The sequence below is a fragment of the Trichoderma breve genome, chromosome 2 (genome assembly GCF_028502605.1).
Source record: "Trichoderma breve strain T069 chromosome 2, whole genome shotgun sequence".
Classification (NCBI taxonomy): Eukaryota; Fungi; Ascomycota; class Sordariomycetes; order Hypocreales; family Hypocreaceae; genus Trichoderma; species Trichoderma breve.
Genome location: NC_079233.1, coordinates 6,375,478 through 6,389,251, shown reverse-complemented (window position 1 = coordinate 6,389,251; position 13,774 = coordinate 6,375,478). Strand labels below are relative to the sequence as shown.

The 13,774-nt window shown below is 51.8% G+C and overlaps 6 protein-coding genes across 6 annotated transcripts; 4 read left to right on the top strand and 2 right to left on the bottom strand.

Annotated features, from left to right (window-relative positions):
• Positions 1–182: 182 nt before the first annotated feature.
• T069G_04156 (ucrQ family domain-containing protein) lies at positions 183–978 on the top strand (the record flags this gene model as incomplete). Its single annotated transcript, XM_056171366.1, has 4 exons — positions 183–238; positions 397–422; positions 681–858; positions 924–978. 4 exons carry the CDS (start codon positions 183–185, stop codon positions 976–978), a joined length of 315 nt encoding a protein of 104 aa, XP_056032258.1.
• A 710-nt stretch (positions 979–1,688) lies between these two features.
• On the top strand, positions 1,689–2,562 carry T069G_04155 (ribosomal protein l7Ae/L30e/S12e/Gadd45 family domain-containing protein; the record flags this gene model as incomplete). Its single annotated transcript, XM_056171365.1, has 2 exons — positions 1,689–2,001; positions 2,144–2,562. 2 exons carry the CDS (start codon positions 1,689–1,691, stop codon positions 2,560–2,562), a joined length of 732 nt encoding a protein of 243 aa, XP_056032257.1.
• A 420-nt stretch (positions 2,563–2,982) lies between these two features.
• On the bottom strand, positions 2,983–3,617 carry T069G_04154 (uncharacterized protein; the record flags this gene model as incomplete). Its single annotated transcript, XM_056171364.1, has 3 exons — positions 2,983–3,117; positions 3,182–3,486; positions 3,605–3,617. The coding sequence occupies 3 exons, from the start codon at positions 3,615–3,617 to the stop codon at positions 2,983–2,985; spliced, it is 453 nt and encodes a 150-aa protein (XP_056032256.1).
• Positions 3,618–5,477: 1,860 nt separating this feature from the next.
• Positions 5,478–7,044, bottom strand: T069G_04153 (NLI interacting factor-like phosphatase domain-containing protein; the record flags this gene model as incomplete). The annotated part of the gene is made up of 2 exons (XM_056171363.1): positions 5,478–5,629; positions 5,688–7,044. The coding sequence occupies 2 exons, from the start codon at positions 7,042–7,044 to the stop codon at positions 5,478–5,480; spliced, it is 1,509 nt and encodes a 502-aa protein (XP_056032255.1).
• A 1,575-nt stretch (positions 7,045–8,619) lies between these two features.
• On the top strand, positions 8,620–10,144 carry T069G_04152 (initiation factor 2 subunit family domain-containing protein; the record flags this gene model as incomplete). Its single annotated transcript, XM_056171362.1, has 3 exons — positions 8,620–8,717; positions 8,852–9,982; positions 10,048–10,144. 3 exons carry the CDS (start codon positions 8,620–8,622, stop codon positions 10,142–10,144), a joined length of 1,326 nt encoding a protein of 441 aa, XP_056032254.1.
• Positions 10,145–11,201: 1,057 nt separating this feature from the next.
• Positions 11,202–13,727, top strand: T069G_04151 (uncharacterized protein; the record flags this gene model as incomplete). The annotated part of the gene is made up of 2 exons (XM_056171361.1): positions 11,202–11,304; positions 11,368–13,727. The coding sequence occupies 2 exons, from the start codon at positions 11,202–11,204 to the stop codon at positions 13,725–13,727; spliced, it is 2,463 nt and encodes an 820-aa protein (XP_056032253.1).
• Between the last annotated feature and the right edge of the window lie 47 nt (positions 13,728–13,774).

The window sequence follows — 13,774 nt, the reverse complement described above, 5'->3', positions numbered from 1 at the left end:
CGCAGTTGGTGCTTGATTTTCCGTCCGACGAGTGGCGCTAGGCCTGTTACGGCAAGCTCGGCTGGACCCGCGAGGATGGCTCTGCGTTTTCACCAATTCCGAACCCGAACTCATTCCACCTCTACCCTCTTCCCGCAATCGAAAAAGGATTAATCGCAACTCCGAGATCCTGCTGAATCACAATGAGACCTACTCAGGTTCGTCTGGGCGGCGGCGCCCCTCAACCCAAGACTGGCCAGTATGTACAGCCTCTCCCCCGGAACAGATGCGGCGATCGTACCACCCGAGTTTGCGGCTTTTCCACGAGATGCGAAAGTCGAGTTCGATGGACGATGATGCGGCCTCTGCGGCAGGAATGTTTGGCGAATTGATGCTGATGCTAACATTTGATAATAGCTGGCTCGGTGACTGGGGCTCCTTTGGTGAGTTTGCTCTACTTGTCGAACGATTGCATCGGACAACCCGCGAAAGAGACTTTGGAGGACGCAAGATGCCGGATGATGGGGGAGTAGGAGGACAATTCAATGAGCCGATCACTTGATTCAGCTAAAGCAATTGGGTTGGAAGACATTGAAGAGGTTACGGAACAACAATTGGATCAGGGATTGCGCCAAAGGACCCGTCGGGACGAACTACAAAGATTGAAGGAGTCACTCGCATGCTAACATATGATGCTATAGGTGGTGCCAAGCAGAAGGGCATTGTCGACTACGGCCTGTCTGCCAACCGTCAGAACCCCTTTGCCGGTGCTGCCCACGATGCCATCTTCAACACCTTCCGCCGTACCAAGTCCCAGATCTTCTACTGGCTCCCTCCCATGCTTGCCGGCTACTACCTGCTGAGCTGGGCCACCGAGCGGTATGTCGGCCTAAGTGAAATATAACGCTGCCGGTGCTGAATCTAGAGCTAACTTGACATGATAGAAACCACTACCTCAACTCCAAGGCTGGCCGTGCTGAGTTTGCCGACTCGGAGTAAAATGGTGCACGAACATGTTGAATTATGGGTGTCTAGGGGACCCAGTGTATATCAGCGTCTAGATTAGGAGAAAACAATAGAAACGGTTGACTCTACGAGATACTTAGTTCCATTCCTCGTTCGGATGTTAATGCCCTGATTTGATATCGTAAGGTGGCTTTGGAGCGTCGAAAGAGAGGACCAGGGTGTGTTACTAGCAAGGATGAGTGAAGTGTTCATCCTCTATCTTAGGTGATATTCTACGGCTTGATGACTCTCAATTTAGAAAACTTTTGTTACAAACTCCCTCTTTATCTGCCAGTGGTTAACATAAAAACTCTCGTGAGCTCATGCTCTCTTAGGTCATCCAAATCTTGACCGACATGATAGGCTGAAGCTGCATCACGTGACTAAACTGTAAAGATCTCGGCGTCGGCACCACAAAACGCCGAAAATTTTTAGAGGGTCCCTCACCGAGAAAAAAAGTTTGGTTTGAGTAGGAAATTTTTGAAGCGCCTCAATCGTGGGAGGACGACAGACATTGAAAAAAACGCGATCCAGTTGCGCAAGACGTCCAATTGGTGCATCAGAGGCAGATTTAATTCCATTCAGTCGATTGAACTCTTCTATATCTTTAATAGTCTTTCAATCGCCGATTGGATACTCTCTTTTCGTCTTTTTTCTCTGTTTTTTTCAAACTTCCTCGATTCAAAATATCCCATACAGCAGCCATGGCCTCCGACAGACCTGACAAGAAGGAGAAGAAGGAGAAGAAGGAGAAGCGCAGCGAAGATGCTGGCGTGACCAAATCCAAGAAGGACAAGAAGGAAAAGAAGGAGAAGAAGGACAAGCTCGCTTCTGCTCTGGACGAGAAGCTCCAGCAGGATGTCGCTGCGCAGAGCGCTGTCAAGGCCTCTGACGAGGGCTCAGATATGGAGGAGGACAAGACCCCTGAGGTGACCCTTGAGAGAAAGGTTGTGCCGTTTGCGGTTCCTCTTGCCGACGAGAAGGGCCAGAAGAAGATTTGCAAGACGATCCGAAAAGGTAGGTTGCTTCTCCCTCGCTACGTCGCACAGTCTGCCTCTTTTCGATTTTCTTTTCGTTCTCTCTCCCTCCCTTGTCTTGCTCCTCTCTATTCAAATATAGCCATTGGATCTTGTTTACTAACGTCGCCTCCTTTCAACAGCCGCCAAGAATGGTACTCTCAAGCGTGGTGTCAAGGAAGTCGTCAAGACCCTGCGAAAGTCCCCCGCCACCGCCCCCGGCTACACCTCATTCCCCGGAGTCGTCATCATTGCCGGTGACATTTCTCCCATGGACGTCATCTCACACCTGCCCGTGCTGTGCGAGGACCACAACGTGCCCTTCATCTTCGTCACATCGCGCGCTGAGCTGGGTGCCGCCGCCAAGACCAAGCGACCTACCAGCGTGGTCATGATTATGGAGAAGGCCGAGGGAAAGAAGAAGCCCGCCAAGGAGGCTGACAAGGACGACGAGGAGGACAGCAGCGAGTCTTACAGCGAGACCTACGCTTCCTTGGTCAAGCTTGTGCAGAAGGAGGGTGGCAAGCAGGCGTTCTGGACAAAGGGTGAATCAAAGGCGTAAAAAAAGAAAAATGGTAAAGTGAGGGCGCGGTATGTGTGAAGAGACTTATGCTGGGAGAATGATGTTGGTGCGAAGCGCTTAATCTGGGTGTACATTAACCATACCAGAGGGATTGTCTTGCAGCAAGACTTTTGTTGGGGCAACGGCGGCGTTCAGGTATATAAAGTACTGCATTGATCAATGGAACAAGTTTGGCTTTCTACTATACGGCTATTGGCTCTGGTTTGCCAATTGGATGTGACTTTAAAAAGTTGAACTCGGGTCACAAAGGGTTGAAGTTATTAACATTCCGGATTGAATTTGACTAATTTAGGTGTGATGTTATACAACAAAGGCCATCAGATATGCTGGGCCTTTCCATTCCCTGTCCAACTCCTCCCAGAACCAGCCTCAGGAAAGAATTACCAAGAGAGATCCCGTTTACTCAAAGGGGTTGGTCCTGGTTCCCCACCAGTTGAGGACCAGGGACAAGCCGATAGTCTCGAGCAGCTTAGCAGCGACATTGACGCCGACAGTGTCAAGAGGCCTCTTTTCGCTGAAGATCTGAGAGATGAACTACACACACAAAGAGTCAGTCTCAAAGAAGCAAATCAAAGAGTTGAAGGTAAAGAAAACATACTCCAGGAGCCGACGTCGCCGCAAAGATCAAGGCGCCGAGATACGCAGCGCCTTTGTGGCTCAGTGTGCCCGTGGCATTGAGCAGCGCGCCCACGCCGTAGCTCTGCAGGGCAGATCCCACAAAGGAAGTGCCCCAGGCGACGGCGGCGCCGCTGGCCTCGCGGGAGCGGATGAACTCCTCCTTTGTGTTGGAGGCCTTTGCGCGCTGGTAGGTCTGGCCGAAGACGGGGGCGAGGACGACGAGGTCGACGCCGTGGTTGAAGAAGGTGCCGAGGGCGATGGCGGAGGGTTTGACGGGAGGGAAGTCTGTGTTTTTTATGATTAGTTTTGAATGAAGATGAAAGAGGGGAGAGTTGGGAATTGCAATTGAGAGTGGCGAAAGAAGATGGATGAGGATGAGCTTGAGCTTGAGCTTGAGACTTACATTGGAGAGACATGTTGACTATGATGATACGATGCTGTGGTTAAGCTTGAGATGTAAAGATGAAAAGAAAGAGATCTGTTTATGAGTTGTGATTTTACAGCTATACAATGATGTCCGTAGTATCTGTGCCGTCACAAGAAGTAGTTTTATCCCAAAGAGCAGCATCCCTCAGGGTATTTGTACTCCCTCCCCCCCTTTGCATCATCAACAAGCCACGTTCTAGCTTCACCCTCTCATCTATTACGTCTTGTGCCCCCTCCCCCTCTAAAATCTCGATCTAACGCCAGAAAAGTCTATCCCATTCTCTAATTTTCGCCCTGGAGAAGGAAGAGAGCTCCGCTGGGTGAGAGAGTCCTGGCGAAACCATTTCGTCACCGTGATGATGATGTCACCACTACGCTCTGTATTTTGGTGCCAGGCGGCCCGGATGAGGAAATTCATTTTTTCCAGAACTCCACAGTGTCTATGGTTCAAGGACGAACTTGGCTTGGTTCTTTTCTTTCAGAGCTTTCCGGATCATTTATTAGTTCCTTGGTAGCTGAATGTCAGATGTTGGTTGCTTTGACCCCGGTTTTGGTTTGAAGTGTCATTATGTAATGATTGCGGCTATTCACGCTTCGCTGTATGTCCCTGCTTGACATCGTATGTATGTAATGCATGCGTCCCAAGACGAAAATCGTCTGCAGGGCGCCGGAGCAAAATGCATGTTTCTCCAGACGACGCTCATCTTCCCTAAATCGAGAAAGACCTCGGCACAGAATGGCTAGGATATGAATCAAAGATGAAGCGGGACGAAGCAGTTGAAAAACAACACCCAACCTCCTTGTATCTGTCCGAATCCGTTTAAAAGCGCAGACATGCACGACACGGACGTTTGAGCCACACCGGATACGAAAGCGAATTGGATTGTCATTGCGCAGCCATCGAAAAGCCGCGAAGCTCATCCGATTCTTCCCCCAACATATTTTAGAGTAATGCAGCATGGGAAAAGCAAGCTGAAATTCCTATTTGCTCTGGGGGGGCGTTTTTCTCCACTGCGGGGATGTGTTCGTCTTCGGATTTTGAGGCGTGGGGCAGGTTTTTTGGTGTGATGCCAACTTGGGGGTCTTTTTTTGGACGACGAGAACTCCGGAAAAAGGTAGTGATAGTAGCAACAACTCCTAACGCATCAGTTTCAAATAAATCGGATACCACCGGATAGTAGCAATCAGTAAGAATAATCATCTGGTTCTTTGTAGACACATATCATGATATTGCGATGGCCAACCACACTCATATATCACATCACATTCAAAAAAGACAGACACAGCAGCACAGACAGAGGCACATAAATCATTGGCGCAAAAAACACTGGCAGTCTCCATATTGGCTTGAATCAACGTTAACCCGTAACCATAAGTCATCTCCCGCTCCCCATCCCGTCCATCATGCCTCATCCTCATCAAGAACCATAAAAAACCAAATGCCGTTATTAAACAAGAAAATGATCCCGCTTCCTCCTTCGCCGCTTTGTTTGTTGAAAAAACCCATGCTGTTAACTCATGCCAGCCAGCAGAATATGTAAAAAACTCCCATAACGTCCTTTCCTCGTTGTAATATCCGTACAAGGTTCGCTTTTGTTTCACGTTTTTCGAAAAAAGAATCCAGGTTGGCGTCAACCGTGCAAACTCTCTTTCTCTTCCATGAGCTTCCCTTTTTCACGCTTTCGTCGTCACTCGTTCTTCTTCGCCTCGGAGACTTGCCAGTTTTGTTTTGCCCAGTTTTTGCATTATGTGTTTAAAAAGCTGAGATGATAATAATGGAAAGAGAGAGAATAAAAAAAAAAAAAAAGTCAAAAAACAAATCTTTGCCGTGTGAATGTTCCCGTAACCCTCTATGCTTGGAGATGGCCATACTCGCCGCTGCGTAACCCTAATAAAGCTCTAACATCATGAACGTACTGGAGACCTTCCAGCAGAGGAACTAAATGCATCAAGTCGCCATCTGTCGGGTCGTTGATCCAGCCTTGGATCGGTATGGCGTTATCTAGTAGGTCGAGTTAGCTGGGGGGGCTTGCGCCTCTACCGCAAGTGAGAAAACGTACCTTCATGGAACAAATAGCTCAGCGGGCTATTGTCCAGAATCATCACTTTACTCAGATCCGGCTCAACAGAACTCAGGTCTTTAATGTAGGCTCCTTGTCGATATGTGCAGTGTTGACGATAGTATCTTGCCGAGAAGAACTTTCTTTCCGTTTCCAGCCAATCAATCACTGGGTCGGCGTACTCCTGAACAGACGCGGTAAAGACAACCAGGTTGAACCACTTGCACACTCTACGGAGAAACTCGTCGCAGTAGGGTCGCTTGTTAACCCAATACAAGATGGGGTGCTGCGCAGCGCTGCTCTGTCCGCTCATTCCCAAAGTCGCAGTGTTGAGCTGGACTTCTATCATGTGACCGCTGTTCATCCGCCCTCCTTTAGACATGCTGTGGATGAGCGTCTCGTCGAGATCTAGGATAAGCGTCTTCTGCTGCTTTCGTGAAGGCTCAAGAAGATTCAGATAGGATGGTTGTCGTCGGGGGATCAATGGTCGTGGTGGCGCAGGTGTCTTTGGGTACTTGGTTAGGGCGGCAATCGGAGACGTTGGAGACTTGAGCTGCGCCGACAAGTCGCTCCGGCTGAGGTCACCCTTCCCATGAGAGGCGGTGGATTGTGATTTTCTATGTTTTCGTTGCTCTTCGTCGTTGAGTTTGATTCGAATAGAGCGCCGAGCCGCGCCCGTCTCCTCGCCGGGCTGGGCTGATTTGGAGCGGTTATGCCGGCTCTTGGCGGCAGCACGGGGTTCGTCTTCGGACTCGGAGGATAGACCAGATGATGAGGTACTAGAGGAATGAATTGTTTTCGACGGGACTCCCAGATGCCGTGTATTTCGACCAGCTTTGTTCGCCTTTTCGGGAGAACCATACAGACTATCCGTGCCCAAATCGCCGCTGTGGAAGCCAAACAACCTTTTCAGCTGTGTCATGGGCGCAAACTTGCCAAAGTCGTCGTAGAAGAAGGCGATCAGGTAGTATCCAGGCGCAGTCAGCGTAGCAAACAGCCACCGAATGGTGCCGATGATGCTGGAGGCGATCCCCCTAGGCAGAACATGCCACCATCTCGAGCGCTTCCCATCCGGCTTGGATTCGCAAAAGAGCGGCGTCTCTTCGGTAGCAAAGGATGCTTCGTCGTCGCCGCCATATCGTTTCTCAGAAAGGGAACCCGAGCCCTCAGCGGCCGAGGGCTGGTTCTCGTGTCCATCCGCCTTGTCATCAGACACGTCGAGGTCGAGCGCCTTGTCGTCGAGGCCGGCGCTGATGCTGTTGGATCGGGAGTGGGTTGGACTCGGCGGCGGCGACACGCGCGCGGTGATGATGTTGAGCGAGTTCATGTCGAACATGGAGAGCACTCCATGGGACATTTGAGGCGGCTTCGAGTCGATACAGGGGAGGATGCGCAACGACTTGTTGGAGGGAGCGAAAGGGAGCGTCGCAGCAGATGCCGAGGCGTTCGAGGCCGCTTCCGGCTCTCTAGGATGTCTGCCAATGGCCCTGCAACGCGCTCCAGGGGGGTTAAAATGAGCCTCCGCAGGGCGCGCGGGAAACGAGTGTCATGAGTGAGTCGCTTCCAAGGGGGGAAGAGGAGGTGAGAGAGAGGCGGATGAGAGACGGCCGCAGAGTTTTGGATTGCGATGCAGAGACAGCAGCCAGACAGAGACGAGAGAGAAGAAATGACGCTACGAGCGAGCCGCAGAAAATAGCACTGGACGGTATGTTCGCCTTTCCGAGGGTGGGAATTGTCTTAATGAAACAAGTACAAGTACTCGTACTTGGCAAGCGTTGAGGCCAAAAGTCGCCCCAAAGGAAATCGGGCCAGGTCGTCATCACGGCTAGCAATAGCGGGCCAAGGCCACTGGGAGGTCAGATGCCGCCCACGCTAGGGCGGTTTTTGGGGGGTTTGCAGCGGAATCAGCAGGGCTGTTGGGGGAGCCCTATTTGCGAGCGTGGCCCAATGCGCTGCTCTGCTTGGAGCCCGTTTCCGGTCGAGTGCCGAGGGAAGCGGTATCGATACAAATGGATGTGCATCGTATCATGATGCAGCCGAGGATATGTGGTTTTTCTGCTTTATAAGAGGTGAATATCTACGAGGTTGAATGTATATAGAGTAGCAACAGCAGAGATGGTTAGAGAGAAAACTCCAAACTCCAAAGACTAAAAGTAAAATAACCTTCACTTGTCTGCTTCTCCATGTTTTACAATAGGATGGATTCTTTTTCTCTCTTCTTCTTCTCCAGAGTTCGACTTTGCAGTCTCGTATTCTTAGCCCTTGCGCTAGCAAATGTCAAATCAGCCCATGCTGAAGTTTGAATTTATTTTTGTCCCATGGCCGCTAATCTACAAAACATGCCAAGATGCCAGAACAAAAAGAAGAACCAGAGAAAGATCTTCAAACATGTGCAAAAAGTATTGACAGATTGCAAAATACAAAAGTCCTTCGTCTGAGCTGCAGGCAGTAGGCAACCAAAGTACCGGTACCTGCACCGAGTTGTGCGTCCTACAATTCAGGTATCGGGGCAGTTCCTCTCGCGCTAACTGGCAATCTTACATTAGTGCATAGTGGGCTGCATTAAACTGAATGTACGAAATTCTTTTGTCGCCAATCCGAGCAGCCTCGCATGTTGAGTCACGATCTCGAGCAGCTCTTTTTGCGCCCACAAACCAAACTAACCCCGCTCAACCTCACCACACCCATTCCGGAGCCTCTGAGACAGGACAAAACAAAACGCACCTTGAGCATCACTTGACAGCATCACCGCCGTATTTTCACTCCTGCTTCACCCAGAGTCGAGAGCAGTCGCCGCCGTTATAGCCACTTGGACGCCGCCTTCTGTCGCACAAATTTCGAGTCATAGCACTAAGAACGACATCCCACCGAGCATCGGCCCCTCGATAACCGCACGCAAAACACACAACCATCGCCCTCGCACCAGGTTACGATGCCCTCCGTTTCCACGGGCCACGCGCTCGACCTGGAAAAATTCCTCAAATCTCTCAAGGGACAGCCATTGGAAGCTTCCGTCAACAGCTTGATATCGTATGTGATTTATCAGTATTCGCAATGCGGGGCACGATAAGATTGTCGCATGGCGGCATGACATTATTGGCCGCCAACTGCGATAAGGGAAGCGAGCAAGGCAAATAGCAATACTGACCAGCACTCCATTACAGCCTCCTCAAGCGAAGACAGATCAAGGGATCCGAGCCTTGCGCCGTCGCCACCGCCCATATCCTCCTCCAGGTCGTTGCCCGCTCAAAATGGCACGATGTGGACAGCCTCTTGATCAACGTCTCAAGAACCGGCCGTAAGCTGGTGGACGCCCAGCCCAACGAGCTCGTCATTGGCAACATTGTGCGCCGAGTCCTTGGTCTAATCCGAGACGAAGCTTCCGAGGATCGAGGCGACACTGCCGACGAGTCTGCGAGCGATGCGCCAACCCCAACCGACATCGTCCCGCCAACATCCATCAGCCAGCAGTGGTCGTCAAAACGCTTCGACTCGGCCAACAGCGTAGCTCCGCCAGCGCGCCCGCCCATCGTCTCGTCTTATAGCTCCATCAACCCTCCCAAGTCGCTGTTCCATCTCTTGTCGACATCCCCGCCCGCAGATGGAGACGTGTCGCCCTTTAGAAACTCGGGATCGTCGACGCCTACATGGAGGGGCAACTCGGGCCAGATCCACGCGCTGCGCTCCGAAGTCATTGATGGTATCGAGGAAATCAAGGACGAGATCAGCCAAGTCGACGACCAGATCGCGGCTTCAGCTGAAGTGCAGATTCACCCCGGCGACTTGGTGCTCGTCCACCAGCCATCAACAACGGTGGAACGATTCATCCTCCGCGCTGCTCAGAAGCGCAAGTTTACCGTGCTAATCGCCATGGCACCACCCAGAAGACACTCAGCTGAGACCCAGCAGCACACAACTTTTAGGAAGAAGCTGTCGGCGGCGGGTATCACAGTGGTCAACGTGATGAATGGCGGGCTCATGGCCTACATGTCACGAGTCAACAAGGTCATTATTGGAGCAAGAGCAATCGTTGCTACCGGAGGTGTCGTGGCCGATGCTGGCTCCGCTGCTATTGCCCGAGCTGCCAAGGAACAAGGTGCCGCTGTCGTTGTGCTCAGCGGCGTCTACAAGCTTAGCCCAGAGAGCCCTTTTGACGAGAGCTCGCTGATTGAATGGGGCGACTCGTCCACCTTTGTGAGCTTCGCGGACGGCCCTCTGGTATGTGGTGCCGAGATTCGGACGGCACTCACCGAGCTGATTCCTCCGGAGCTTGTCGACACCTACATCACAAACCTGTAAGTTGACCTATGGATAATATTTTTTTAGTAAGAAGAGGAGAGCCAGTAGCTAACTATCTCAGGGGCACACATTCGCGCGACCACTTGTCAAGCCTCATCTCAGACCACTACAAGCGAGAGGATGCCGACTTTCACATCTGGGAGGGGGCTCTCCCGTGATGATGATGACTTCACGATGAATGACTACAACAATAAAGTAAAAGAAGAAAAGGGGGGCCCTGCATCCAATGACATAGTTAAGGATGCTGTAGAAGGAAAGAAAAAAGGATAAAAATGTTCCTAGCAAAGCAACCATGACATTGTGTACGAACACCTTCAAAGGCGTTGTCACTAATAAACGTTTCTGCTGCATCCGTGCCTGGTGCCAACTAATCATCGTCAATCAGCCTTGAATCTCTTGTTTCTAATCGTCTGAATGTGATCGATTGAATGGCAACAATGGCTTATTGATGCCGTTCACGTTGACAGCTTGTTCGCTTAAGCTTGATTCAAAAACGTCACCTCTGTAGCGGCCGCGTCAGCGAGCTCAGGCAGCTAAGAGGCCCTAATTGGACGAGGCCGGAGATTAGCTGCCTCAAGGCTTCTGCTGCCCCTCCATCGCCAAAGGATCAGGCAATCCATGAATGACACACACTCGGTCTCCAATCAATCTCAACCAACGGCGCGGACAGGCAGCGACAGCAGCCAACGTAACTGGGCTGCGCGGCCTGTTGCTAACATGCGGATAGCCCGAGAGACTCGATGGCACTAATTGGCCGCTACAGCGGGAATGGACTCGGGGGAAATCCATCGGTTCGACACTAAGTGAAGAGGCACAAGGGGATGGATGGATGGGCTGAGGAGCCCCGCGTAATGCAAATGCAGCAGGACGAATGCATGATTTTGACTGTTGCACGTTGAGCCATACATAAGAGGTTTGTTTGCCACTATCCTCGCCATCGCTTTTTTCGACGCTCACGAAATTGGCCAGAGTTGTTGGGTCGAGTACCCGGAGTCTGCCTAGGAATCGTGGCCTTCGCTTTCGGATTCGCTTTTAAACCTTCGGCGATTTCTTCCACTTTTTTCGGATCATTCAATACTGTTCAAGATTGCGCAGCGACACATTCTCTAGGAGAATAGTACCTGATTCTTCTAATTTCCACATACTTTTTTACATTACACTGCAGAAGAAGTATCAGCAGATTATCCTCGCCACCATTATTATACACACATCACCATGAACCCCAACGACAGCGGCACTGCCAATACTGGCAACGCCCATCTCAACGTCCCCGGAGACGAAGTTCCTCCTCCGCCATACTCAGAGACCGATGTCTACAGCACGTCGGGCAGTTCTCGCTCTCACACAGCTTCAGCACCATCAGTAGCCGCATCGGCAACAGCAGCTGCAGCAACTCCATCACACAGCTTCGTCGATGATGCTGCCTCGTCGACTGCTGACGAGGTCATTTACACGCCTCCCCTAACTCCTCGCACTTCTCCTGGCTCTGGGCAACCCGCAGCCACGCTATACTTTGATCTGAGGCCGGCTCCCCAGCAAGACTCAAGCAGTGACATTATCCGCATGACCCTTGTCCATACTATCGAGGTGACTGATGTCTCGCAACCTGATGATTTCCCTTATGAGAGCGACTGGGCGGCCCGAGATGTCACTGCGCTGGATTGGTCCACCTTTATCAATTTCCTGATTCCTGATCATACGACAAGGCAGAATGAAGTTGTCATTCATAGAAAGTTACTCGATGAGATGCAGAGATCAGAAGCAGGCAGCACCAACAACAGCACAGCTCAGGTAGAGGCTCAGCTCAACCAAATCGCCGACGCCCGCAATCCTACCAGTCCTGATTCTCAGCGACGCAGGAGAGACGTCGAAGCCACCGTCCAGCAATGGAACGATGGCTTCTTCGGTCCTCGAGGCATTCAAGTTCGTCTCGAGCCCCCGAGAACCCCCTCGGCACAAATGCCAGGTGCTTGGGAGGCCAACTTTGACCAGGTATCTGAAGCTGGTCAATCCATTCAGTCTTCGCAGACCGCAGGCCGCTCTGCTCCGGCTAGCGGTGGTTCATGGGGCGGTTTCCAAATCGATGACAACGGTGTTCGGTATGGAAACAGCTTTGTGGCGGATCAAAATGGTTTGCGCATCGGAAATTTGATCATGGACCAGCGCGGCATTCGTTTCCAGAATGGCGCTGAGCAAGGTCAACAGCCAGCCGCAGATGCTGCCCGGGATGTCCGCGGCCGGACAGCCTATCAACACGGGGGCGATGAAGAAGCATGCCACAAACGCTCTTCCTCGGTCTCCTCCACATCTTCTTCTTCCTCTTCGAGCTCTGAATCATCCATTGGCTCTCTCCCTAGCTACGATGATATTCCTGTCAACTCTGTGCAGCTTTACATTGCCCGACTCCAAGATTGGACCAAGAATCCCGACCAGCTCCGCACCAAGGGTGACGTCAAGCAGCTCAAGGCCGAGCTCAAGAGCGTCCCCAAGTCTAAGGATGTGGTTACTGATGTGGATAAGAAAGCTCTCAAGGCACAAATCAAGACATTGACGACTGTTTGGAGACAAGTCAAGAAGAATCAGAGAAGGGAACGCAGGGCACAAAGAAAGGAGCGACGTGGTAAGAGGAGGGCAGAGCGGAAGGAGAAGAGGCAACATAGAAAAGAGATGAGAAAGGCACGCAAGGAAGCCCGGAAAGGCCAGAGCACTCCTGTCCCCCCCGTGCCTCCGCCTCCGCCTCCCCCCTGTATCCCACCTATGCCACCTCATGTTCCTGGAGCCACGGTGCCGCCTGTTCCTCCCGTTCCTCCGGTGAATACCGCGCCATGGACCGGCAGCTTCCCATGGGGTCGTCCCCAACACGGTAGAGGGGGCAGAGGAGGACGACATCATCCTCATCCTCATCCCAATCCCCATCCTCACCCCCATCCTCACCAACCACATTACGGTTTGCCTCGAGGCGGAGGCTGGGGAGCATGGAATAATCCCCAAGCCTCCGGTGAGAATGGCATGTTTGGATCCCGCGGGCCGTTTGGTCCTGAGGGTCCGTTTGGTCCAGGAGGACCGTTTGGTGAGAAGGGCATCTTCGGAGGCGACGGTCTATTTGGCCCCAAGGGTTTCTTTGGACCTGGCCAAGATGAGAAGCAACAGCAGCAACAAAGGGAGCAGCAGCAGCAGCAAGCAGAGCAGCAGAGGCAGCAACAGCAACAACACGCAGAGCAACAAAGACAGCAGCAGCAACAACACGCAGAGCAACAGAGGCAACATTATCAACAACAAGCAGAGCAGCAGAGGCAACACGCAGAGCAGCAAAGGCAGCATTATCAACAACAAGCAGAACAACAAAGACAACACTATAATCAACAAGCAGAACAGCAAAGACAGCATCTGCAACAACACCAGGACCAGCAGTGGCAACAATACTATCAGCAACGGCAGGACAGTGCCTCATCTGCTAACTCCCTGCCTGGCTCCTGGCCTGACGAGAAAAAACAGCAGCAGCCAACTTCACCCTCGCAAGATGACGAGCAAATCCCGCCTCCCGGCCCGAGAGCTTCCGCAAAGTACAACACCATAGGGGCCCTTGAGAGGACCATCCAGGCTCAGACTGCTGCGGCGGAGAAGGCCGAGGGTGTTCAGAAGGAGCAGGTGGAGAAGGCGATCGCGACGATGAGGAAGCAGTTGGAGGCTTTGAGGGTGCAGGCTGACGAGGAGTATGCGAAGGAGTTGAGTGGGAATTGATGATTTGTTTTTGTATGAAAGGATTGACTGGGATTATGAAGTATGTG